This window comes from Naegleria gruberi (genome assembly GCF_000004985.1).
Source record: "Naegleria gruberi genomic scaffold NAEGRscaffold_2, whole genome shotgun sequence".
NCBI lineage: Eukaryota > Heterolobosea > Eutetramitea > Acrasida > Naegleriidae > Naegleria > Naegleria gruberi.
This window is the reverse complement of record NW_003163325.1, coordinates 347,426-373,584: the sequence shown is the minus strand read 5'-3', so window position 1 is coordinate 373,584 and position 26,159 is coordinate 347,426. Positions and strand designations below refer to the sequence as shown.

Below are 26,159 nucleotides of genomic sequence, written 5' to 3'. Positions count from 1 at the left end.
GACATTTGCCAAGACGAAACAAAGGCAAGAATATTAGAAACAATAATAAACCAATTGTTGTTTCGAATTCATTATTGGTATTGTTTATTATTGTTTCTAATATTCTATCTGAATGCCACACATTTATGATTATTAGTTGTAAGTGTGTGAAGATCACCAAAATTGGAATTTATCAAAATTAGTTTAATAATTTGTATCATGTTGTGTATTTGGAACAAATTTACCAATAACCACCACAACTACATTTTCCATCTTTGAAATGATGATACCTATTGGCATCTCTTACAATAATTTCAACATCCATCACTTTTGAAATGTACGTAGTAGCCGAATGGCAATCATTGCAAACTCTCAGATTTTTTGTTAATACTATTTTCTTTCTATTTGGATTCAAAACAAAGGCGTGAGCAATGGCTGTTTTTTCAGCATGTCGATAAAGCAAATTAACTTTTTCCTCCTCTGACAATGATTCGGTTCTGGTAACCCATCTTGTATCTGGTCTATATCCAGCCTTAATAATTTTACGAAATATTTCATCTCTCATTCTCTCAATTTGTGCAAACATTTGAGAGTCCTCTTTGTGGTCGTCAGATCCAGAAATAAATCTAAATACAATGCCATTTTCTTCATGATACACAATACCAGGCAATTTTTTTATACCTCTTTTTCGCATCAATTTTTGCAATTTGTTAGCTTTTTCGTTTAATCCATGATATGTGTAGATATGGGATAATAATATATAGGGTGAGGTTAGTTTTTCATCAATTGTTGTCATTTTGTTAAATACTTTTTCACCAAGTTCAATCTTATTGAATTTTCTACATCCTCCCATCAATGCGCCCCACAAACCAATATCATTGCGACTACCTATTAGTTTTTCTGCTTCCTCAAATCTTCCTGCACGAGAAAACACATCAATCATAACGCAATCAATAGAGAGGGTTGGATTAAAATTATGTTTTGGTTTCATATCATTATATAATTGAATTGCTTCTTCAACCATTCCACAATGTGAATATGCATTCAATAATACTATTAGAGTTATTTCATCAATTTTGACTTTCTTTTCAACAATTTCATCGAACAGTTTTTGAGCTTCATATCCTTTACCGTGTTGTGCATAACAAGAAAGCATATTAGTATAAGTGACGATAGAAAGTGGTTCTTTTGATTCATCCTTCTTTCTAACAAGATTATCAAATAATTGTTGTGCAGTTTCTTTTTGGCCAACTCTAGAGTAAAAATAAACCATACCAGAAATAACCTCTTCATAGATATCCATGTTGTTTTGTTTTATATCCTCAATTATTTGAATTCCAATGTTTGAAGCTACATATTCTCCACACGCTGCCATTAAAATGCTGAAGGTATAACTGTTAGGTTCAAAGTTTTTTTGTTTCATTTCCTGATAGACTCTAAATGCCTTATTCAACCCATATTCTGCATCTGATGGAGTGTGGGTGTTTGACATATCATTTTGTTGAATGTATGCTTGAATTAAACAGTTCCAAGTTACAACATTCATCAATCCGTTCTGTTTCAATTTTTCACATTCTTCTATGGCAATATTTGAATAACCACATTTTGTGTAAAAATTAATAATTGTGTTTGATAATTCAATTGTGAAATCTTTGAGTGTTTGTTTTGCAAGTTCATGAATTTTAACTCCTTCTTCATACATATTAGAATTTGCACATGCACTCAATAAAATTGTGAATGTTGTTGAATTAGGTACAACACCACTCTTTTTCATATTAATAATCGTATTCATTGCTTTCTCAATATCATTTTGTTGAATGTATGCTTGAATTAAACATGTCCAAGTTACAACATTCATCAATCCTTTCTGTTTCAGTTTTTCACATTCCTCAATAGCGATATTTGAATAACCACATTTAGTATAAAAATTAATAGTCGCTGTCGATAGCTCTAAAGAAAATACTTTGAGTGTTTGTTTTGCAAGTTCATGAATTTTAACTCCTTCTTCATACATATTAGAATTTGCGCATGCACTCAATAAAATTGTGAATGTTGTTGAATTAGGTACAACACCATGCTTTTTCATGTCAATAATCATATCTATTGCTTTCTCAATGTCATTTTGTTGAATGTATGCTTGAATTAAACAGTTCCAAGTTACAACATTCATCAATCCGTTATGTTTCAGTTTTTCACATTCTTCAATGGCGATATTTGAATAACCACATTTTGTGTAAAAATTAATAATTGTGTCTGATAGTTCAAATGTGAAATCTTTGAGAGTTTGTTTTGCAAGTTCATGAATTTTAACTCCTTCTTCATACATATTAGAATTTGCACATGCACTCAATAAAATTGTGAATGTTGTTGAATCTAGGTAAACACCACTCTTTTTCATGTCAATAATCATATCTATTGCTTTCTCAATGTCATTTTGTTGAATGTATGCTTGAATTAAACATGTCCAAGTTACAACATTCATCAATCCTTTCTGTTTCAATTTTTCACATTCTTCTATGGCAATATTTGAATAACCACATTTAGTGTAAAAATTAATAATTGTGTTTGATAATTCAATTGTGAAATCTTTGAGAGTTTGTTTTGCAAGTTCATGAATTTTAACTCCTTCTTCATACATATTAGAATTTGCACATTCACTCAATAAAATTGTGAATGTTGCAGAATCTGGGTATATACCATGTTTTTTCATGTCAATAAGCGTATCTATTGCTTTATCAATGTCATTTTGTTGAATGTATGCTTGAATTAAACATGTCCAAGTTATAACATTCATCAATTCACTCTGTTTAATCTTTTCATATTCTTCGATTGCAATATTTGGATAACCACATTTTGTGTAAAAATTAATAATTGTGTTGCGATAATTCAATTGTGAAAACTTTGAGAGTTTGTTTTGCAAGTTCATGAATTTTAACTCCTTCTTCATACATATTAGAATTTGCACATGCACTCAATAAAATTGTGAATGTTGTTGAGTTAGGTACAACACCACTGTTTTTCATATTAGTAATCGTATTCAGTGCTTTCTCAACGTCATTTTGTTGAATGTATGCTTGAATTAAACATGTCCAAGTTATAACATTCATCAATCCTTTCTGTTTCAATTTTTCACATTCTTCAATGGCAATATTTGAATAACCACATTTAGTATAAAAATTAATAGTCGCTGTCGATAGCTCTAAAGAAAATATTTTGAGTGTTTGTTTTGCAAGTTCATGAATTTTAACTCCTTCTTCATACATATTAGATTTTGCACATGCACTCAATAAAATTGTGAATGTTGCAGAATCTGGGTATATACCATGCTTTTTCATGTCAATAATCATATCTATTGCTTTCTCAATGTCATTTTGTTGAATGTATGCTTGAATTAAACATGTCCAAGTTACAACATTCATCAATCCGTTCTGTTTCAATTTTTCACATTCTTCAATGGCAATATTTGAATAACCACATTTAGTGTAAAAATTAATAGTTGTGTTGGATAATTCAATTGTGAAATCTTTGAGTGTTTGTTTTGCAAGTTCATGAATTTTAACTCCTTCTTCATACATATTAGAATTTGCACATGCACTCAATAAAATTGTGAATGTTGCAGAATCTGGGTATATACCATGTTTTTTCATGTCAATAAGCGTATCTATTGCTTTCTCAATATCATTTTGTTGAATGTATGCTTGAATTAAACATGTCCAAGTTATAACATTCATCAATTCACTCTGTTTAATCTTTTCGTATTCTTCGATTGCAATATTTGAATAACCACATTTTGTGTAAAAATTAATAATTGTGTTTGATAATTCAATTGTGAAATCTTTGAGTGTTTGTTTTGCAAGTTCATGAATTTTAACTCCTTCTTCATACATATTAGAATTTGCACATGCACTCAATAAAATTGTGAATGTTGTTGAATCTAGGTATAACACCACTGTTTTTCATGTCAATAATCGTATTCATTGCTTTCTCAATATCATTTTGTTGAATGTATGCTTGAATTAAACATGTCCAAGTTATAACATTCATCAATCCTTTCTGTTTCAATTTTTCACATTCTTCTATGGCAATATTTGAATAACCACATTTAGTGTAAAAATTAATAGTTGCTGTTGATAGTCTAATTGAAAATCTTTGAGTGTTTGTTTTGCAAGTTCATGAATTTTAACTCCTTCTTCATACATATTAGAATTTGCACATGCACTCAATAAAATTGTGAATGTTGCAGAATCTGGGTAAATACCATGCTTTTTCATGTCAATAATCATATCTATTGCTTTCTCAATGTCATTTTGTTGAATGTATGCTTGAATTAAACATGTCCAAGTTACAACATTCATCAATCCGTTCTGTTTCAATTTTTCACATTCTTCTATGGCAATATTTGAATAACCACATTTTGTGTAAAAATTAATAATTGTGTTTGATAATCCAATTGTGAAATCTTTGAGTGTTTGTTTTGCAAGTTCATGAATTTTAACTCCTTCTTCATACATATTAGAATTTGCACATGCACTCAATAAAATTGTGAATGTTGCAGAATCTGGGTATATACCATGTTTTTTCATGTCAATAAGCGTATCTATTGCTTTCTCAGTATCATTTTGTTGAATGTATGCTTGAATTAAACATGTCCAAGTTATAACATTCATCAATTCACTCTGTTTAATCTTTTCGTATTCTTCGATTGCAATATCTGGTCGGTTCACCTTCAAAGCAAAAGTGGCGATACAAGATGATAATTGAAAACTTGCCAAGTTACTTTTTTTGATCATATCATAAAGTTTCAATCCAACTTCCACATTATTTTGGTTAGTTGCTTCCTTTAGAAGAGGAATGTATATTCCAAAACTTGGTTCAATTTGTTTACTCTCCATACGTCCAATAACACTGAAAGCCTTCTCAGTGTTTCCATTTTGAAGACAAGCTTTTGTGTAGTATATGTATGAGAAAACGTTGCATAGTCCTTGACTTTCTAATTCTTGTAGAATTTCTTCACACATATCTAATTCACCAATAGTAGAGAATGATTTTAATATCGCAGTCAAAGTGAATGAATTTGGAGTGGCTAATTTCTTCTCTTTCATAACTCTTCTGAACCAAAATGTAGCTTCATCACTAAAGGCTTCGTTTCTACAAAATTGTTGAATCAAAAAATTCCACGATTTTTCATTTAGTTTCCTTTCCGTTGCATCATTTAATTGGGAGCAAAATTGCTTCAAATCCAGCAAACCGTTATTAAATTCTTTTTCTTTCTTACTCCGATAATGATTATTAATATTTCTTATACAACTCTCAATATTTGCAACTAAATTTTTTTCAGCACCACTTGTGGAGTAGAATTTTGTGGCATATTGCGATGATTTTAATACGAGATGGCGATTATTTGTTGTGCATTTTCCAAACAATTTTCTTGCCAACATTTTTTTTTTCAATTTATTACCAATTCGCGGGTAATTAGATAAATTTTGAGCGAAATTAATAATTTTTAGTTTGTGGAGAACTACCTTTAAACCTGACGGCTACCTTTGACATTTAACACATTATTTCAGGTAATTAAAAAAATCACCAAACGAGGAGTAATACAAAATCTTTACAATTTCAAAAAAAATGATCCCCTCAACAACAACACTGCCAGTACTTTCGGGATCGGGATCACCATTCAAATATCAACATCATCATCAAAAATATTTATTTTTCATCATTCTAATTCTATCAACGATATTTATTTTTGTTTTATTTAATGTACAATATAACAAGTCATCGATTGTTCCTGTTTATTTATCGGAGGAAGAGGAGGAATTGTTTTTGAAAGAGTATTTTGCTAGATTGGAATCGTCATCATTGAATACACAATGTAATATAGAGGAAAATAAGGGAACACTAACGAGAGAAATGATTGGACCTCATGTTTGGAATGTTTTCCATGCTTTTGTACAGAATTATAAAGATTTGGATCAAGATAAATTATTGAAATGGGTTTATATGACTGCTGATTTGTTTCCTTGTAAACAATGCTCTAATGATTTTAAAGGTAGAGTAAAATTTAGTAATCAATACATAATTGAAATGTCAAATAATTTGGTATTTTATTGAAAAAATGATTTTTGAAATCATTGATGTGGTTAAATAGGTATTTTAACAAAGTTTCCTTATAAAGGATTCGAAAAACAGTACAAGAGTAAGGAACGATGGATGTGTAAATTACATAACCTGGTAAACAAAAAGACTAAAAAGACTAAATTATATGATTGTGATGATTCAGATTGGTTAGAGACAACATACAGATTACAAAAATGTTAACAAACATTGAAAACAAATTATTTGCTTTTCTTTATTACTTTCCTCTTCTTCTTTTCACTTTCTTCACTTGATGTTTCTCTAGAAGTTTTCTTTTCATCAGTCATTAGAAAACCGCTAATTTGCTCTTCATAGGTCACAAAAGTATTGGGATATGCTTTTTTCATATCTTCAGTGTCACTTGCCTCCTTTACGAAAATATGAGTGAGACGTGGATCAGTTATGGAAGGGAGTATCACCCCACCTCCTGCAGTAATAATTCTAACAAATGAAGGGTTTGTGTTCTGAACGAAAAAGACTGACATTCCTGAAAATGGCTTAGTCTTGTTATCCCTAATTTTTTGGGCAGTTATGAGATACCTGATAGCATCCTGTTGATCTGACTTAATATCGGCTTGCTTATGGATCCATTGATAGTCATCCTCTTGTATCCAGTATTGCTGTTGGTAACTATCTTCAACATATTTTGGGCAAAGAATCCAAATACCTGCAGCTACACTACATAGAAATTTCTCAGTTTGAACTGCTGAGCCAGCAATAAAATGTGTTGTCACATTGGGTATGTACAATTCATCTATTACTCCATCCAAGGCTTGGATGTATTTTGTGACCTCCTTTTTTTGCTTTTCGGCTAATGAAGAAAGTAAAAAGTGACGTTTCTCTGCATTCGATTGTTTCCATTTGATTTTTTGAACCTCATTGTCGTGATCAATAACTTGGGTTTCAGCAAATGTCCCAAGACTCATAGCAAAATCTGGAATAGTTCTATTTCTATCATTCTTTACCTTTTCATTGTATTCATTTTCTGCTTCAGAGGTGCCTCCATAGTGTGAGAGACTATTGGATTCTGAAGTGTTTTGAGAATTGAAAAATGTCAGATTTTCCAAATTCTTTTTTGGAATAAAATGTACGTTTGATTGTTCAGAAAATTCTATTGCCTTTGTAGTGGTATCCTTCCTCTTTGGTAGTTTATCGAGCAATTTGCTTTTGAAATTAGTTAAAGCTGCAGTATCAACAGGTATTACAGTGGTAGGAGTGGGAGGAGCTGGCATAGTTGGGGGTTGGATATTGGTAGTACTATGAGGAGAATTGGAATCTCGTGCATTTTCATCGAGTATTATAGTCTTTGTTGGTGTTATCTGATCCTCTTTATCTGCCTTTTCAGTCTTTTCAAATACAGGAAGATTGGTTGATTTTTTTTCTGTCGGTGTGGTGCTAGTCGAGGTATCCTTATTAATATTTTTGTCTGTAGTGTTGGTGGTTGTGATGCTGGTTTTCACAGAAATATTGGGTGTGATGTTAGAATTTGTAGAGTTAGGATTGAAAATAAAATCTGTGGGAGAAAGGAAGTATCCAGCCTTATAGCTATCAAACAGCCATTTCTCATTAACAACTGGTATCTGGTGTTTGATGGCAAAATCCGACTTGTCAGATTTCTTTTCACAAACCAGAATGTCTGCAGTTTTTCTCATAGTCTTGGAAGTGGAACCACCCAGAGCCTCAATAATAGATTGTAATATCTGCTTTTGATCAGGGTATCCGGAAATTACAATGAGGAGCCTTTCATTTTCAGTTTTGATTTTATCAAGAGCCAATCTGAAGGTAGGCACATAAAGTAGACACTCCTCTGCAGTCTTTACAGTTTTTTCAGCATCCGAGTCTTTTAGCCATTTTAGTGTTCTTATTTTTGGGTTAGTTTCACGAGGGGTTTTGCAAGACTCTGGATATATTATAAAATCATAATCTAGTCCTAAATTCACAAATTTTCCACCATTCCTTTCAATTATAGATTTAGCAATTTGTTTTTGTGACAATAAATTGTCAGCAAGCTTGAACAAAAGGCTAGAAAAGAGAAGCTTTTCATTCTTTTCATGTGTCATCTCATTTGTAATACAAGTTTGAGATTGGATTGCATCAGCTAAATCCTCTTCGCTGATATCAATATCAATATTATTGTCATCGAATGTACTTGAGGATATTTTTTCATTTTGTTCATTTTTCTCCTCAATAGGTAAAACTTGCATACTCTCTATACAATTAAGGAACCACTTGTATGAAACAACTGGAGGATCATAATTGAGTTTCTCTTTGAGATTTTTGATGGTTTCAGGTGGTGTATTGTCGTTAGCTATTATATAATTCAAACTGTTTGTTGTAAAAGTGGCATTTCCACCATACTTTCTAATTAATTTTCTCACACTAGTTACTAGGTCTGTAGGAAATCCAACAAGATAGAAAACTAATCCATTAAAGAGCGAAAGTTGAACATCCTCAGATGAAAATTGTGAGCTCAGAGAGAATGATTCTGTGCTTGATGTATCCAACTTCATTCCTTGAGTTTGAAGAATTGAGTGTTTTACTGAGGGTTTTACAACCTCCTCCATTTCCAATCCTATTTGCTGCTTGAATCTGATATGATAAATTGTTTGGGTATTAAATATTACTTACTTGTTTGCAATTTCAAGACATTGTTGTTTCTCTTCCTCTGAAATGGTGCTTAGAATAAAATCAGCTTCATCCAAAGCATAACCTGCCTTTACAGACTTTTTAATCCAATCAATACCCACTACGGTAATATTATTCGAAAGTGCAAAATGGAATTTTTCACTACCTCCCTTCTATTGTGATGATTAGAAAAATCTCAATATTATTATTTACAACATACCAAACAAATTAAATGGGTATAGCCTGTTGTGAGACTTGATGAATAGGAGGCTCCGTTCTGCTCGCATAAATTTTTGATTTGGCTTCTCTCCTTTTCCTTGAATCCTGTGACAGAAATTGTACAGTTATAAAGACAAGGAAGTTTGTACTTTTCAATGCTCACCAATTCTCCTTCTGTTTCACAGGCTAACAACCACTCCTTCTTCAAGATTGGTATCTTTTTTTCTGCTGCTAGCCTGTATTTATCTGTTCCGATTCTATGAGCAATCAATACTTCGGTATATATTTCGAAATTAGTATCCACAATAAGCCCCAGATTTATTGCCTTTTCCGATAATTCTTTCTATCAACAAAATCATCATCATACATTAAATAAAAATCACTACTTACCCTTTCTTCCGTGCTAAATGCTGTGAAGCAAATGTGTTTTATATTCATCTTCAAAACTCATGAATTTTTATTGTTGATCAATGAGAAGAGAAAAGTTGCAGAGAAGAGGGTTTGAGAATTTTTTTGATTTATTTTTATTATTGCTTTCTAGTTTTTATTGGAACAAGAATGTTTTTATGGTTTGAACACAAGCAAGAACATCATATTGGCATCTGAAATATTCACATCTGAACCAGTCATTGAAAGGAACTGTGGCCAAGAAGTAATGAAAGAATATTGAAATAAAAAGTATTTCACAAAAGCACTGAAATCCACAACCCATCGCTGCTTTTATTGAAAAAACGTTACTGTAAATAACAAATCGTCCTCATCATCATCATTAAAAAAATAAGCAAAACTAAGATGGAGGAAGAATCGTCATCACTGTATGTATTTATTTATGACCGTTAAGTTTATTAACAAGAATGATGGTGGCGGTTGCATATATAAATTATATAGATCAAAGATAAATCCTAGGACTCTAAGACTTGTAAATTATATTAAGGCTAAAAAGAAGATGAATACTTCTGAAAGCATGGCCAGCGACGGAGAGATGGATGAGGATTTTGATGATTATTCAGAGAACTTTTATTACCAACCTCCTCAAAGTGTAAGAAGTTATGACAGAAATACACAAGAACTATTGGAAGCATACAATAAGGATCTTACACATAAACCAGAATTGAATGTCGTTTCATTGGAAATTGCCTCTAGACTTCCCCATACTTCCAAGGAGCGTTTATTTATGCAAAAACCAACTTCTCCTAGAGTAGAAGATGTTCAATATACATTTAGACCAGCACTTAATAAGAAGTCTGTAGAAATTGATTCAGGAAAGAACAAGTTTGATTCCTTCGAGCAAAGAATTAATGAATTGTACAAAAAAACCTCTAAAAAACAGCAAAAGATTGAAGAAAAGAAGAAGGAATTCATGGAAAAGGAACTGGAAGGATGTACATTTTCTCCAAATGTTTCCAAAACAGTGAACAAGTTTAATCTTAAAGGGAAAACAGTAAGTGACAGAGCTGCTATTTGGGAAATAAGAAGAAAGCAAAAGATTATTAAAGGTAAACGAGAAGTTGATGAAAGAGAATTGGAAGGATGTACATTTTCTCCAAATACACAAAGATTGAAAATCAGTTCTCCTAAGGAAAACAGAGATCCTCTAGGATATGACGAATTCCTTCATAGACAAAAAATAGCAAGAGAAAAGAAGAGTGATGTGGATAAGGTATTCCAAACCGGAACTAAATGGAAAAATCAAATAACCATACCTAAGGAATTTTCATTTGGTTCAAAGGATGGTATCAAGATCAAATCTTTGCAAAAGCCAGTCACGAACGATCAAGCCAATAAGAAGACCAACTATTTCAATTCTTCTATGGATCAAAGTAGGGAGCCAACAATGATCTTGGACGATGGAACTTTGGAATTTAATGAGGATGAGGAATTACTAACTCAATTTACAACACCAGAACTAAATAATTCAGTGAATTCAACCTTCTCAGCACCTCCACAAGGACTATTTTCCAGTAAGACAAGTGTAAGCATTTTAGATTGCATTCAAGATGCTGAAGCCGCTCAAGCAAGCCCAACTAAGAAGAGTGCATCTAAGAGCAGTCATAGACAAACACCTCAAATAGATCTCATTTCACCATCCAAAGAATGGTTAAGAAGAAGCAAGCAAAAAGAAGAAGAAAATATTAAATATCTTTAATTGTATCATTAATAAAAGGACAGTATGTTTTGGTGATCAACTAAAAGATCTGTTCCAGTTGACTTTGTAATAATACAAATATAATTTAATCAACTTGATAAAATTAACTTCATGTTCAATATTTAAATAAATAATAAATTTATTTTATTATTAAAAAATGTCTCTAAAGGATGAAGACATGATGATGCCTCTATCGGATGAAGGCGAACAAGACGATTCGATCAATGATGGTGATAGTAGTGCCACTCAAACAACAATAAATTCCTCTTCTACAACCAATGGAAAAAAGAAGAGAAATAGAAAGAGAAAGAAGAAAAAGATTATTCTCCCAGCAGGTTTGAAGCCTTTCGAAAAGTTATATGTAACAACAAATTCATCCACTAATATTCAAAATAATAATACAACAACAACAACAAATATAAAATCGGAATCATCTACCGATCCGACAAGTGTAAACAATGTAGAATATATACAAAAAGATGTCATTCAAGATATTGAAAAGAAGGCAAATAGTTCTATCCTTGATGAATTTAAAAGAATATTTGACAAGTTCGGAAGTGTGGAAGATTTAAACACAGAACAAAAGGAAGAGGAGGAAGAAAAGCCAGAAAAGAAGGAAAAGGATCTATTCGAATTGACTAGTAGTGATGAGGAACAATATGACGATGATGAAGAAGAGGAGGATGGAGAGGAATTGGATTATGATCAAGCATCTTTAATTGCCAACAAGAAGGGTAAGAAGAAAAACAAGTTGAAGAAAAAGAAGAAACGTAGATATGTTTTCACAATTTCACAATTGAAGCAACTGGCCAAGAGACCTGATGTTGTGGAAGTTCATGACATTACAGCCAAAGATCCTAAATTCCTTGTTTTGCTCAAATCATATAGAAATACTGTTCCAGTTCCAGCTCACTGGTCTCAAAAAAGAAAGTACTTGCAGGGAAAGAGAGGATTTGTAAAGCCACCTTTCAAGCTTCCAGAATTTATTGCCAAGACAGGCATTCAAAAGATGAGAGAAGCTTATGAAGAAAAGGAAAATGAGAAATCCATTAAGCAAAAGATGAGAGAAAGAGTGAGACCAAAACTAGGAAAAATGGATATTGATTATCAAGTTTTGAGAGATGCTTTTTACAAACATCAAACCAAACCAGATAATTTGGCCATCCATGGTGACTTGTACTATGAAGGAAAGGAGTATGAGCAGAGAAGAAAGTACATTAATAAGTATAAGGCTGGTAAGCCACTCTCTGAAAGACTGAGACTTGCCTTGGGTATGCCAGTAAATGCACCACCTCCTTGGTTGATTAAAATGCAAGAACATGGTCCACCCCCTTCGTATTCCAATCTCAGAATACCAGGTCTCAATGCTCCTATACCTGAAGGTGCTAGTTATGGTTACCATCCAGGTGGTTGGGGTCGTTTGCCTGTCGACCACATGAACAGACCACTCTATAACAAATTTTTTGGAGCTAATGCAAATGATGATGATAGAAAAGCGGAAGAGAAGAATGTCAAATTGTGGGGCGAAGACATCATTGATGATACTATTGAGGAAGAGGAGGAAGAAAAAGAGGAAACTGAAGAAATAAGAGAAGGTGGTGATAGTTCGGATGAGGAAATGGCACAAACTAAGGAAGAAGAGGATGAAGATGAATCCGTTATTGTTGTCAGTGGGTTGACCACACCAAAACCAATGGACAGTCATCAAACAAGTTCACAAAGAGTGCCTGAAGTGGTCAACCTGAGGAAAGATGTTGCCAACAAGAAATCAGATGACCCTAAGTTATTATATAGAGTATTAGAAGAGAAAGACCAAGCAATTGGATCACGAGATATGATGGGTTCATCAAGGAGTTATGCCTCTAACAACATGTTACCTCCTACTTCTTCCCATCAACAACCAAACAATGAGGATGACAAGAAGAGAAAGAGAAACGACAAACCTTCTTCACAAAAGAAGTTCAAATTTTAAACTCTTAGTTTTTTATCAATACATTATTTTTGCTTTTTTCTTGGCTGAAGAATGTGAGGTTCTGATGTTGGTTCCTCAATTGTTTTTCGTTTTTGTAATCTATTACGAGCTTCATCAATAGAAATTGAGGCGCCTTCTTGCTCCTCTTCTTCGTCAGAGGAGAAGATATCTTCCTCCAAGTCATCTGCCTCAACAACAAAGTTGGCCAACTCATTGGCAAACAAAATGTAGCTATCAAAGAAGGTTTCTGTTGGTGGGTTTTCCCAAAGTGATCCAATATCAAAATCTTGCGTAAATAATTCAGCCCAAATATTATTAGTATTCATCTCGTCAACTTTTTCTTCCAAAGATTTTCTATATCGTGGTGTACAATTCCAAACTTTGAAAGCGTCATTGGCAACTTGATTTCCATTAAAGTATTCGAAATGATTCTTTTCACACAAATCTCTCAAAAAAACTTCCAAATCATATTGTTTCTGGAATAGTTTTAACATTTCTTGTCTCAATTTTCCATCTGTTTTTGAGTCCGGATCTGAAAATTTCTTCTGCTCATCACACAGGGCAAAACAAGCATCACAAAAACACTTCACCCTATCAAACAATGAGAAATAGTCTGATCTCACCATTTCAAAATCGATTTCATCTGCCCTATCTGTAATATACCTTAAACATTCATCCAATTTTGATTGAATAATAGGTGCCACTGATAAACATGACTGAGCCAATACTTCTCCACTATATAGATTGAATATATATTGTAAAACGTAAATAAGTAATTAACAAAGGTAAATAAAAATTGAATAATTACTACTAACCTATCCTTTCTGTTCTTTCTAAGAAATTCACTCTCCTGAAATGACATGTAAATCAAAATTACTTTCCTCATGTTATCCAAAGGATCTTCAATTCTGATAAAGTTTCTATTTCCTCCATTATCGACTGGCACACAAGGAGCATTGATAATGGCCATCTCAAAAATCTTGGTAAATATTTGTAAAAAGTAGTGAAAACTATTCTCATCCAGAATACTCAAGGGATGATGTTGAACGTGAACGTCTTGCTCCTCTTTCATTGCATGAAGGAAATCATCAAGAGCCAATACGAAAAAATCACACAAATCTCTCCCTTCCTCTGCTGGTAAATAGGTGAGAGCAAACAGAAGAGTTGCTTGGTTAAGGTACTTGGATATGTTTGGATTTTTTCGTTTTCTTGCAATTTCTCTGTGGTGTAATAAGTGATGGAATGGTAATTCTTTGAAAACATAAGCTTCCATGGCTATCTTTTCAATTGTAGATGATTGAGATGTAGAACTAAAGACTCGTGTCAATAATTCTAGACCTACATAGCCAATAATCTTTTGCAGTTCCTTTCCTTGGCAAATGGATACCAATAAAAGATTCAATTGGAAAGCATGAATAAAGTAAGAAGCATCCTCAATTTGTTTTAAAATCAATCGAACAAGATAAATTACATTAATTGGAATGGAAGTGTCATTCTTCTTAAAGGAAGAAATCAACTCTTCGAATGCATCCTCATCAATGTTTCTTGTCACAAAAAACACATTCGAAAGTGAGCAATAAATATACGATAGACATATTACCAAATGGTCAACCTTGTCTTTTCCTTCTAAACTTTGAGTGTCTTGATTCACTTTCATCTCTGATTTCTTCTCTGCCAAGAGAGTAGTATATTTGAAACTCTTTTTCACCAGAGCACCAATGACCTTCTTGGTGAGAGAAATGAATTGGAAAATGGAGCTCGGTGACTTTCTTCCCTCCAACAATGAACCAAATAATAGTACTCTTTTGGGTGAGAGAATTTTGAAATCTGGAGCAAATACGCCCTTTCCCTTAGCATTTGATTTATGACTCTCTGATTCTTCCTCATCCGATTTGAATAATAGTAAATGCTTCAACATGAAATCAAAATCTGACCAAAGGCATTTGAATGCCTCTCGTTCCTTCTTCATGGATACTTCGTCATATTCGTGTTTGTATTTTCTGATAAAGAGTGAAATGATTTCCACACTGAGAGGGAATAATTTGAAAAATGCATCCAAATCCAAAGCGTGTAATGTATCATTGATGGATTCAGATGTTACAATATCAATTCTCAACTGTAGCAAATACTCGGTATAGTCAACCATAGAATCTTGGTCTTCCTTGTCAAGATTTTCTATCAAAACATTCTTCTCAATAACATGATCATATAAAACATAACCAATAGAATATATACACATTAATTCTTCTTTAGAAATTCCTTTTGCTCCAATTTGCATTAGTGCCATGCTTAGAGGATACTATTATTAATTCAATTCTTTTAGAAGAATCCATAACAAACAAACTTACCTGATCATTTTCATGGCAGAGAATGTAGCACTTGACTAGCATGGATAATGCTCGAAGTGAGGTAAGTGTAAGAGTATTGATGGAGCAGAATTTTCTGAATTCAAAATTACTTTGTTGTGAAATTTCTGGGAACGTGTCAATAATTGCCAAATTTTTCAATAACTGTACAATGATTGCTTTCATTCTTGAAGCGAACCCCATATTGAGTAAAATATCAAAATTATAAATAAATAAATCTAAAATATGAATTGAATTTTCGTCAAAATTTTTCGTGTTAAATAGTGAAAAAACAAATCTGTCAATGTCTGAACTGATCATGTAGTGTGTTTCATGAATTAGGTGCATTGAAATAATAAGGCCTAGTTGGGATTTCTTATCTTGTCCACTGAAAATTTGCTTTCTAATAAATATCATCAAGTACTCGAATGTTTTTGGATCGTGAATTGAGCACTTGGCCAAAGAATAACAAAGTGAATGTTGACATCTTACTATTAATTATTGGTAATAATCATTATATAAAGTCATTGTAATGTGAAACCTACTAGAATATGAAACAGCATGTGCCAGAGAATCCTTAATTATCGATAAATGATTCAAGGCAATTTGTTTACACAGACTGGCAGAAAATTCCTCATCCTCTTCTTCATTCTGCTCAAAATCACATAAACCTATCAAAATTTCCGCAGCAATATTCGACTTGGAATCATTGTACTGAAACAATGCCAAGAGTGATGTTAAAAATTTGCTTCTCAGTGGTTTGAAACTCTTGAACGAGTGAATGAAAATACTATAAACCCATGGTACACCCTTCTCATCTGTAAACAACTCACTATTTGATAATAAATAAATAATAAATATATATATCGAGTTGTAAATCCTGTCTACATATTTACAATCATCCAAAAGACTTCCAACAGCACTCAAGGTATCCAAAATTGTTGAAATATTAATCATTCTTTGTGGTTTGTTTTGAAATGCATTCTTAAATATTGTAAAGGTTGAATTTCTATCTCTGTGCCTAGTTGATAGTAATACCATTAAAATTAAAACATCAAATTTAGAAAATTCCTCTTGTTCTGCTTTTAAAGATTTTAGGAAATAATTAGCAAGAGATGGCGTCGTTGAAAATGTGTCTGCCAATAATTCAGAGCTAATCCTAACAATGGCCACGTCATCATTGGCCAATTTTTCTCGAATGTACTTTACAATTTCACTACTATTCTTTTTCGTCACATTCTTCAACATGATCTTGACAATATCATCCAAATCCTCCTCCTCAACCGATTCCAATGCATTTTGTGCAATGAATAAAACCTTCTCCTGTTGTGAATCTTTTAAATTTTCCAACTTGTACAAGGTTGAAATCACAATCCTTGTCAATGCATTCTCACTCTTGAATATTCCATCCAATACTTCAATAATTTTGGAATTTTCCTCCTCGGAGCTTCCACAAATCTTGGGAATAAATTCAATAGCAATTCTTTTTAGACTTGGCCTATTCAATATTTTAATTAAACTCAAGAATTTCATTGTAAGAGCAGGAAATGATTCCGATTGTACAATTTTCATCAATTCGTTTTTAAGAAGGGATTGTTCTTCCGATTGTTCCTTCTCTGTTATTGTACTATTGAAAATTCTCTGATTGAAATGTTCAATCAAATCGGAAATAATTGCCATCTCTACCTTTTCCATCCTATTATTATTATTATTGGATGATCCATCATGATGATCACTTGACTCGGAAATTAAGTCATCATCATGTGGAGACAGGTGTGAAAGCATTTTTTTTCGTTTGTTTCGTAATATTATGTTTTGTAAAAACAGCATTCAGTGAATTGTTGAAATATATTTCCAGTTTTCATCTTTGAAAGATAATTATTTATTTTGAGTAATGTAAGATTTGACTTCGTTATTTCTAAATTCTTCAAAACTGATTGAACCATCTCCGTTAATATCAATGGAGAGGAAATAGTCTACATTCTTTTGGTATTGTTTCTTTGCCATGTTAATTCTCTTTTGAAGTTGTTGTTGATGGTAATCTTCCTTCTTAGGTTCTTTTCTAATCTTTTCATTGGCAAATTCTATATAACTGGAAATCTTTTGGTCTCTATGTTTTGCAAAATATTTCCTAATTTCATCGTGAGATATAAAACCAGTTCTATTCTCATCAATCTTGTTGAATTTTTCTCTAATACTCTCCAATTGTTCACGAGTAAGTAAATTAGCTGCATCATCTCTGATATCCCTTGTTAATAAAAAGTATTCCTCTCCATCCTTCATCTTGCTGACATACTTTTTTTCCAGTAAGGTGGTTCCAGGAATAACTGGATGTTCTATCATTGGAAACACCTCTCCTGTTCTCTTATTTTCCATTCCAGTAAAACTGATATATGTTTGTTGCTCCAATGTTAACTCGATAGCATCTTCAAAATCAAAACTGTTAATTTCTCTGCCCATTCTTACTCGCAATTTTCCCTTCTTTTCTCCCATCTTTACCGTTATATAAAAGTACTTGTTCTTTGATTTGTTTTCCAAAAAGGCTCGTATTGTTTCAACATCACTTCCGAGTAATTGTTTATAAGCTTGCATTGGGGCAAATGGATTACTATTCGTTGCATGTAATAAGGAAGATGAGGTTGCTTTATGATCCTCCTCATCACTATACTCGTCATCGTCATCACCAACCTCATAGTCAAATACATCATCTTCCTCGCTCTCATCAGTGAGAGGTACTTGAACCTTAGTAGAACTCATTTTTTTTCTTCTTGTTGTGGTTTTAGAATCATTCCCAGCAGCGTTTGAGACTCTTGAAGTTTTTATTAAGAGATTTTATTTAAATTTAAGAAGAGACAAATAAGAAGAGGATGAATTAAATTGATGGAAAGGCAAGATGATTTTCAATTCACAAAAGAAAAATCTATTTGAAACTCCGAGAGAATGCCTATTGTTAAACTTGATGAAAATTCAATCATTGGTTATCAGTAAGTTCTTTCTATGAATTTTCTATTAATCAATTTATTAACTGATCAGTTTCCACTATTACTATTTACCGTCAGATTCAGTCGATGAAAAGATTATTGATGAAATGATGGAGAGTGCAAAACTTCGATGGCCTTCTCTCCGAATTGTTGGTATGTTGTTTGTTTAACAATGTTGGTGATGTAATATAATTTGTTGCAGCATGGAAACAAATAATCGGACCTCATACACTCCCATTCTTTGAAATGTTTGTTTCATCACATTAATTTCAATAATAATAATTTAATTCTACAAATGATGAAAGTGATATTGTTGGAAAGGAACTTGTTGACAAGTATTTCATTCAAGTTTATAATTGGAGTATTGTGCAGTGTGGAAATAACTTGTCCGGCTTTGGTGGAAGACCAAGACCTGTTCTGTTGCATCCAGTCTTTGAAAACGACACCAATCATGTACAAGCTCACACCATCTATGCCATGTGGTTGTCAGGAGAAAAGATTCCACTCAACATTGCAAAACTTGAAGCTCTTGACAGTCAGCAATAACTTCAGTAACTTCGATCAACCTTGCTGTCAATAAATCATAAAAAATGTTGTCAAACCACCAGCACCAACTTTTTGAACTCTTCATTGTTTCACCAAGTTGTTTTTAAATTTAATTTGTCAATATTACTTGCTATGAAATGAGCCAATTCGCAGAGCATCTAAATTTTGAAATGTACAAAAAAGAGCCCGTAGCCAACAGTCACAAAATATAGAACTTTCATGAACCAAACGACGACGAGGAGAAAAACTAACAAACTATACTTGGAGCGTATTAATATTTTCGAAAGGACATTATGTGTGAATGATATTTGAATTCAGCAATGTAATAACATTTACAATTTATCACCATTGAATTAGCTCTCACTTGATATAGAGATAGAGAAACCTACAACTTGTCAACTTGTTATTTGGTTATTGGTAGTTCTTTTAATAAGTTCAATACAAGTCAAATTCATCTGAGGCCAGTCAAGTCAAAACACAAGCTGCTTTTTCACCTTCGCGCTAATAGCCAAATCGTTACAGGCCAATTTACGGTCATTTGTTTTTCCCACCCAAAAAAAGTTACTCACCAACCTAAAACGTCTCTCTGAAAAGACCCTCCACAATACACTCGCCTTAATGTGTTGGCCTTAAAAGACTCTACAACATCAATAGACCCTTCATCGTTGCGAGCCGAGCACTATTAACTATCACACAATAACAGTAATATTATTTAATCATCAGGATCTGCTAGTTGCTTAATCATTGCATCAATTAAGCATCAAAAAACCTAAGAAATATAGTACAAACATCTAGGAGAGAGTACACAACATATACAGGTTTATCTCACAACTTTAGGTTTTTTGCAACGTCATCATATAGTCATCATCATATATAATTCTTATTATTATCTAAGCTAGTAGTAACAGTAGCATCAACATGTCGACACTTCCAACCCTTGGAGCAGTCGGTGCTATTGGTAGAACAAGGAAAAGTTCAGCCATCGTACCCTTAACAAATTTAAATCAGACTGTAAATCCATTGAGGGCTAGCACTGAAGATCCACTACCTAGTTTTCATAATAGTAATACAAGTGAATCCAATTCGATTATTGAAGGACACTTCTCACACGGTCCACAAAGTTTAACGATGAGTAATCGTTCAGGTGGGTCCGACACTGGAACTGCAAGGACAGCAACCACAACACGGTCTTCAATTCTATCCTCAGAATCATTTAAAGCATTTGAAGAGAATATAGTAACATTTCTGGTTGGAATACAGCAACAAAGCTTGATGAATACAGCCAAGAGGGTGAATGAAAAGAATCAGCCCTGGTCCATTGCTCAACAACGTACTCTCTCTGGTAAGCTGAGAAGAGTCTTTTCTAAAACAAATATATTTTACATGCTCTTTTACACATTTATCATGCTTACTTCCTCAAGTTTATCTGTACCATATGAGGATATTAAATCATATCAATGGGGTGATTATGGTTGGTGGATTATGCTAGTATTTGGATTCATGAGAACTTGGTTAATGGAAAAGGTACCATATGTTGGTATTGTTGTAATTGCTAGTTTCTTTATTATATTACTATTATCAAATGGAGTATTACTTTATATAGTATATAGATTTACAAAAACAGGAAGCAGACACACAAAGAAATTACTGCAATTTGTAAGAATACTTACAATAATAATAACAGTAGTAGCAGTACCCATAACCCATATACTAACATCATTTATTAATTGCGATTACATGACACAACACCTTGTAAGATACAGAGAAGAATCGTGTACAAGCGTACTGAATACAGTAATGATTGTATTTTCTTCGATTGGATTAATTGTACAATTTGTAATTACTCAAATGGGATTATTAATGTTAATAGAATTCAGTCCAAAGGAAGGCTCATTTGGTTCAATGGATAATTCGATATTTGTAATGGTAATTGCATTTACAAATCAACTTTATTGGATAATTTCAAATTTAATTCCGAGCATGTACAGTTATATAGTTCCAATTATATCTATTCTAGTTAGTTTATTGTATATTGTTGTTTTATTTAGGTCCCTTCCTTTTTTCAATAGATGGGAAAATAGTTTATGGTCTGGATTTACATTTGCAAAACTTGGATTTTCCATTTCAACTTTAATACTGACTACCTTACCAATCAATTACTTAGATGACAATATATTTGGAGTATCATTGGCTGGTGCATCATTTGGCTTTGCTATTTTATTATTTGTTTTGGGTTGTGTAACTATGGAAATATATACCAGACTTGTCTATAGAAGCGTAAAGCATTTATTTTCAGTGTACCTTGGTATTGATGATGTAAATAATTGGAAGATATCCAAAGAGGGTGATCCAACATTATTTGTCAATAATTTAGCTTCAGTTATCGAAGAAGAACGTCGATTTAGAAGTGTTAACATTTTCATTCGATTTGCCATGACAAAGGCAAGAAATGTTCAACGCAACGAACAAAAGCATGGTGATTTCAATTTAGCCATGCTGTTTGTTAAGGGTGCTGCTTCTCAAAAAAGTTTTACAGATGTTAATTTACTATTGACATCAAGTATGCTCATTGCAAACTTTGTTGCCTCTGAGGATTCTAATGCGTTTATCTATGCAAATCACTTGATTAAAAGAGCACTCAGACAACATCCAAATATTCTGAACAGATATTTCATTCAAATGAGATTGAAAGAATTGGAAATCATTTCATCTTCATCCAATAGACATGCCACAAGTAATTTGGAAATGAAGATGTTATTACAAAAAATTGACGCCAAAGAACAACAATTGGCCTACTTCCACAGACAATTCTGGAAGGAATTGCAAAATGAAGTAGTTTCCGATTCAAAAATCATTGGAGTGAATCAACAAATTGAAAAGATTACTGCTGAACTGGAAGTTTTATTTGGAAATTTGATGACTAACTTTTCTGGAGATAAGACTGCACTAAGAACCTATGCCAGATTTTTAGAAAATTACCTATTCCAAAAAGAATTGGCTTCTGACTTGTATTTTGAAGCACAAATAATTGAAGATGAAGAATCTAAGAGAGTTAGAAAGAGGGAGCCTGTAAACCAAATCAAGATTTCATCCAAACACAACAAGGTTGTTCCAATAGTACCAACATCACCTGAAGAACCAAGATCTGCAGTTGATTTATTCGATGAGGAAATTGATGAGGAAAGTTTAAATGGATCTGATATGGTGACACCAACTCAGAAAAAAGAAATGCTCTACAGAACATCATTACTAGTACCAGAAGAACACAAGTTTGTCTATGGATTTTTCATAGTATTCCTATTGTTTGGCTTGGCACTAATTACAATCACCTTGGCTGTAAATATTTCCTTCTCTAATGAAATTTCCTCAAAAGTATTCCTTGTCAAACAAGCTTGTACCATGAATAGCGTTTCGCATTTGATAGCCAGTGGTATTCGTTCACTTCAATCTACAATCAAGTTTAATGGTATTAATGATACAGCTCTGTTGCAATCATTCTCAGCCCACAAGGACAGACTGAAAACACTTCAAGATAAGGCTAGAACCGTACAAACACTCTCTAAAACAGTCGGTGTATTCACAACTGACATGGTAAATGATTTCACCCATGATGATGTTACTTTGTACTTGCCAATTGTTACTCCAGGCCAGATTGTTTATGAAATTAGAAATACCTCTCTCTCTGAAACTACTAAACTAGTGATTTCAAATATTGATTCATTGTTAGAATCAACAATCTTCCAATACAACAAAACATATGAATCCTATGTTTTCATGTTTTGGTGGCTCAATAGATTACCTCTCATGCGTTCATATGAATCATTTTGTGTGAATTTTATTGATAGAAATCAAGTGGTGGCACAAGAACTTAGAGTTATTTATATAATTATTGCAGTTTGTGTAAATGCCATTGTATTGTTAATGTCTTTGAGCTATTTACTAGTTTTATATTTCCATTTACGTAAAATTAATAATCTTGTAAGATTATTCAAGAGAATAGGTAAAGATGAAGTTGGTAAGATTTTCCATCGTTTAGATAAGGACACTAGAGAAGAAGTTAACAAATCTCAAACAGACTATCTATCTCCAAAGAGATCTGTATTAATAATCAGTTTACTCATTATTGTATTTGCATTTGTATCTGGTGCCTTGATCATTACAGAATTCTTCTTGAATTTAGATGATTCGTATGTGGCCATGTTAAATGTTGCAGAAGCAGGTAGAGTTTTAATGAACAGTCAAGTTGTAAACTTTGGATTGGACGAAATTGTGTTTGATTCACCACTAAAACCAAATGAAAATGATGCCAACTTTGTACTTAACCAAAATTATCTAGCTCTAACAGTCAAGTCTTGGAACAATTTAATATACGGAGCAGAGTACAACAATAGAAAATCCATTCTCTCAGAAAATATTCCAGTTGTACAAAGTCATCAATGTAACTCTACAGATTATAATTGTTATGGATTGGATCAATTATTGGATATGTTAGCCTCACAAGCAGATCAATTGAATAATCAAGCTTATCATCATACTATTGGCCCACGTGATATATATATCAAGTTTATGCAATTTTACAGTGCTTCTAAAATTATGGCCTACAAGTTGTATGCTTTCATTGATACCTATGTTGATTTGCACCAGCATCCTTCCAGATATTTGTCAGGAGTGTTCTCCTCTATTGGATTTATTGCTTGCCTATTTTTATTCTATTTAGGTAATAATATGTTCAATAGATATTGGGCTCAAATCCATCAGATGAGAATTATGTTCAATTATGTATCATGGGAATTTATCGATTCAAATGATCAATTAAGAGATTATGCTCTTCACTATCAATACAATTCGACAGCATCAAGCAACAATGGAAAGAATCGAAAATTGAAGGGCATGAATAGAATATTACAAATGTTCCAAGATTCAAATAATGATAAGGAAGATGAACAAGCATTCTCCCAGGTTAAGGCTGTCCTTGATTCAACTGTAGAAGGATCTATCATTTGTAATGTAGATGGTTCTATTAGATTTTTCAATCAAGCTGCACAAGATATGTTTGGTTATAGAATTACAGAAATTATTGGAACTGGATTGGCTGTTCTATTTTCTAAAAAGAAGGTTGTTGACACTCTAAATTCAGTTCTGGAGAGAATGAAGAATGCTACTAGCAACTTTGGAGAAACATTTGAAAAGTTAAAAGCCAAAAGAAAGAACGGAAAGGCATTCCCAGCAAGAGTTAATTTATGTGTTTCAGTATTGGGAGATCCTAATGATAAGAAGAGAACAATTATTATTTCATGTTTTATTAAGGATATTACCTCCGAATTGAAACATTCCATTTTAATGGCACAAGAAAAAACCAAATCAGAAGCACTTTTACTTAACATTTTACCATTACCTGTTGCCAATAGATTAAGAGCAGGTGAAACTAATATTTATGAAAACTTTAAAGATGTTACCTGTCTATTTAGTGATATTGTTGGTTTCACTAGTTTGAGTAGTCATTTGGAACCACACCAAGTTGTAGAAATGTTGAATATTATTGTCAACCAGTTTGACTTGTTGTGTGAAACCTATTCTCTTGAAAAGATTAAAACCATTGGTGGTAAGTTTTGTTGATAATATTTGGCATGTATAGTAATTAATCATTTAATTTAGATGCCTATTTCCTTGCTGGTGGTTTGCATCAAAAGCAATCAGATCACCCTGAAAAGGTTATTAATTTTGGAATGGGTCAATTTACAATTTTATACAATTACAATGTCAAACATAATACAAATTTAAACATTCGTGTTGGTGTTCACACAGGATCAGTAACAGCAGGTGTATTAGGAAGTTCAAAGTTTGCCTATGATTTGTGGGGAGATGCTGTCAATACTGCCTCAAGAATGGAATCTACAGGTGAACCAGGAAGGATTCAAATTTCAAGAGCAACTTATGAAAGAGTTTATGATTTATTTGAATTCGAAACTAGAGAGGTAGATGTTAAAGGAAAGGGGAAAATGGAAACATATTTACTCAAGGATAAACATCATCAAAATCCAAATCCTCAAGCTGCCAGAATTGATACTTCAAAATTCCTATCAATTGATTTGGAAGAAGCTGAAAACAAGCAATTGGCAATCAATTACTTGGATGTTAATGATGGTGGAAGTGAGGCCTATTATTCTGAAAATGAGGATGATGAAGCTTTATCAGAAAAAAATAATGGTAAATTATTAGATGATCAACCAAATGAAGAATAAAAAATCAAGATAGTGCATCATAACTAACTTTCAGATCAAACAATTATTCTCAATCAACAACTTTAGAGGAAAAGAATTGTAATTTTCAAAATAAATATATATTATTCACAAAAACGGTAATACCAAAAACAAGCTTTATCAACTGAAATCAAAGAAAATGATTTATCAAATCAACCACATTTTATCTCATCAAGAAAATCAAATTAATTCTTTTCAATGTGATTTGTTGTTAATTATTAAAACTACCACAACAAATATTTTACCCTCAACAACAAAAAGAAAAAGAATTCGCTTTCTTTTGTCTTGCTTTTTGGTGGTTGTAAGAAGGTTGCAATATTTAACACAAATATCTCAACCTTTTACAATATACACTTCCAGCACCAATTTTAATTGCAGATCCATTAAAACTTCAATTCTTTTACAATATTTTGCTTAATGAAATCAATATGATCATAATCTGGATCTTGATGATGGTTTGTGATTGCATTAATGGTAAGATCTTTGTAATGATTGATGGTTAAGATAATTTCTTGCAAATAGATATCCATTAACTCAGAATAATCATATTTCTTTCTATATTTTATTTTTAAAATTTAAATTTCTCTACCTTTTATTATTGTTCTTGTAATAGAAGAAACACTATTATACTACCACAATTAAACTTTGACTATAATTTCCAAGTCTGACTTTACTGTAAAGTTTGGATTAAGATTTTACCAATATTAAAGAAAATTTCAAAAATGACACATCAAATCAACCACATTTTATCTCATCAAGAAAATCAAATTAATTCTTTTAAATGTGATTTGTTGTTAAGAGGGGATGGAATAACCTTAATCCAAATCCCAGATATTGTGGATTCTGGATTTTAGTGGAGGAGTTGTGTGGGATTTGGATGACGGATTTTCCATCCCCTCGTTATTAATTATTAAAACCACCACAACAAATATTTTACCATCAACAAGCAAA

At 32.5% G+C, this 26,159-nt stretch overlaps 8 protein-coding genes across 8 annotated transcripts; 3 read left to right on the top strand and 5 right to left on the bottom strand.

The window, feature by feature from the left end:
• Positions 1–220: 220 nt before the first annotated feature.
• On the bottom strand, positions 221–2,689 carry NAEGRDRAFT_45424 (uncharacterized protein; the record flags this gene model as incomplete). Its single annotated transcript, XM_002682604.1, has 1 exon — positions 221–2,689. One exon carries the CDS (start codon positions 2,687–2,689, stop codon positions 221–223), a length of 2,469 nt encoding a protein of 822 aa, XP_002682650.1.
• Positions 2,690–2,843: 154 nt separating this feature from the next.
• Positions 2,844–5,417, bottom strand: NAEGRDRAFT_45423 (uncharacterized protein; the record flags this gene model as incomplete). Its single annotated transcript, XM_002682603.1, has 2 exons — positions 2,844–3,913; positions 4,238–5,417. The coding sequence occupies 2 exons, from the start codon at positions 5,415–5,417 to the stop codon at positions 2,844–2,846; spliced, it is 2,250 nt and encodes a 749-aa protein (XP_002682649.1).
• Positions 5,418–6,314: 897 nt separating this feature from the next.
• On the bottom strand, positions 6,315–9,396 carry AM39 (uncharacterized protein; the record flags this gene model as incomplete). The annotated part of the gene is made up of 4 exons (XM_002682602.1): positions 6,315–8,703; positions 8,743–8,912; positions 8,960–9,301; positions 9,349–9,396. 4 exons carry the CDS (start codon positions 9,394–9,396, stop codon positions 6,315–6,317), a joined length of 2,949 nt encoding a protein of 982 aa, XP_002682648.1.
• A 508-nt stretch (positions 9,397–9,904) lies between these two features.
• NAEGRDRAFT_61853 (uncharacterized protein) lies at positions 9,905–11,104 on the top strand (the record flags this gene model as incomplete). Its single annotated transcript, XM_002682810.1, has 1 exon — positions 9,905–11,104. The coding sequence occupies one exon, from the start codon at positions 9,905–9,907 to the stop codon at positions 11,102–11,104; it is 1,200 nt and encodes a 399-aa protein (XP_002682856.1).
• Positions 11,105–11,261: 157 nt separating this feature from the next.
• On the top strand, positions 11,262–13,118 carry NAEGRDRAFT_77899 (splicing factor 3b, subunit 2; the record flags this gene model as incomplete). The annotated part of the gene is made up of 1 exon (XM_002682809.1): positions 11,262–13,118. The coding sequence occupies one exon, from the start codon at positions 11,262–11,264 to the stop codon at positions 13,074–13,076; it is 1,815 nt and encodes a 604-aa protein (XP_002682855.1). The 3' UTR covers positions 13,077–13,118.
• Positions 13,119–13,748: 630 nt separating this feature from the next.
• NAEGRDRAFT_61851 (uncharacterized protein) lies at positions 13,749–17,206 on the bottom strand (the record flags this gene model as incomplete). Its single annotated transcript, XM_002682601.1, has 5 exons — positions 13,749–13,811; positions 13,954–15,375; positions 15,425–15,912; positions 15,967–16,239; positions 16,318–17,206. 5 exons carry the CDS (start codon positions 17,204–17,206, stop codon positions 13,749–13,751), a joined length of 3,135 nt encoding a protein of 1,044 aa, XP_002682647.1.
• Positions 17,207–17,299: 93 nt separating this feature from the next.
• Positions 17,300–18,178, bottom strand: NAEGRDRAFT_61850 (uncharacterized protein; the record flags this gene model as incomplete). Its single annotated transcript, XM_002682600.1, has 1 exon — positions 17,300–18,178. The coding sequence occupies one exon, from the start codon at positions 18,176–18,178 to the stop codon at positions 17,300–17,302; it is 879 nt and encodes a 292-aa protein (XP_002682646.1).
• A 1,688-nt stretch (positions 18,179–19,866) lies between these two features.
• Positions 19,867–25,190, top strand: NAEGRDRAFT_61849 (uncharacterized protein; the record flags this gene model as incomplete). Its single annotated transcript, XM_002682808.1, has 3 exons — positions 19,867–20,503; positions 20,819–24,550; positions 24,604–25,190. The coding sequence occupies 3 exons, from the start codon at positions 19,867–19,869 to the stop codon at positions 25,188–25,190; spliced, it is 4,956 nt and encodes a 1,651-aa protein (XP_002682854.1).
• Positions 25,191–26,159: the final 969 nt, after the last annotated feature.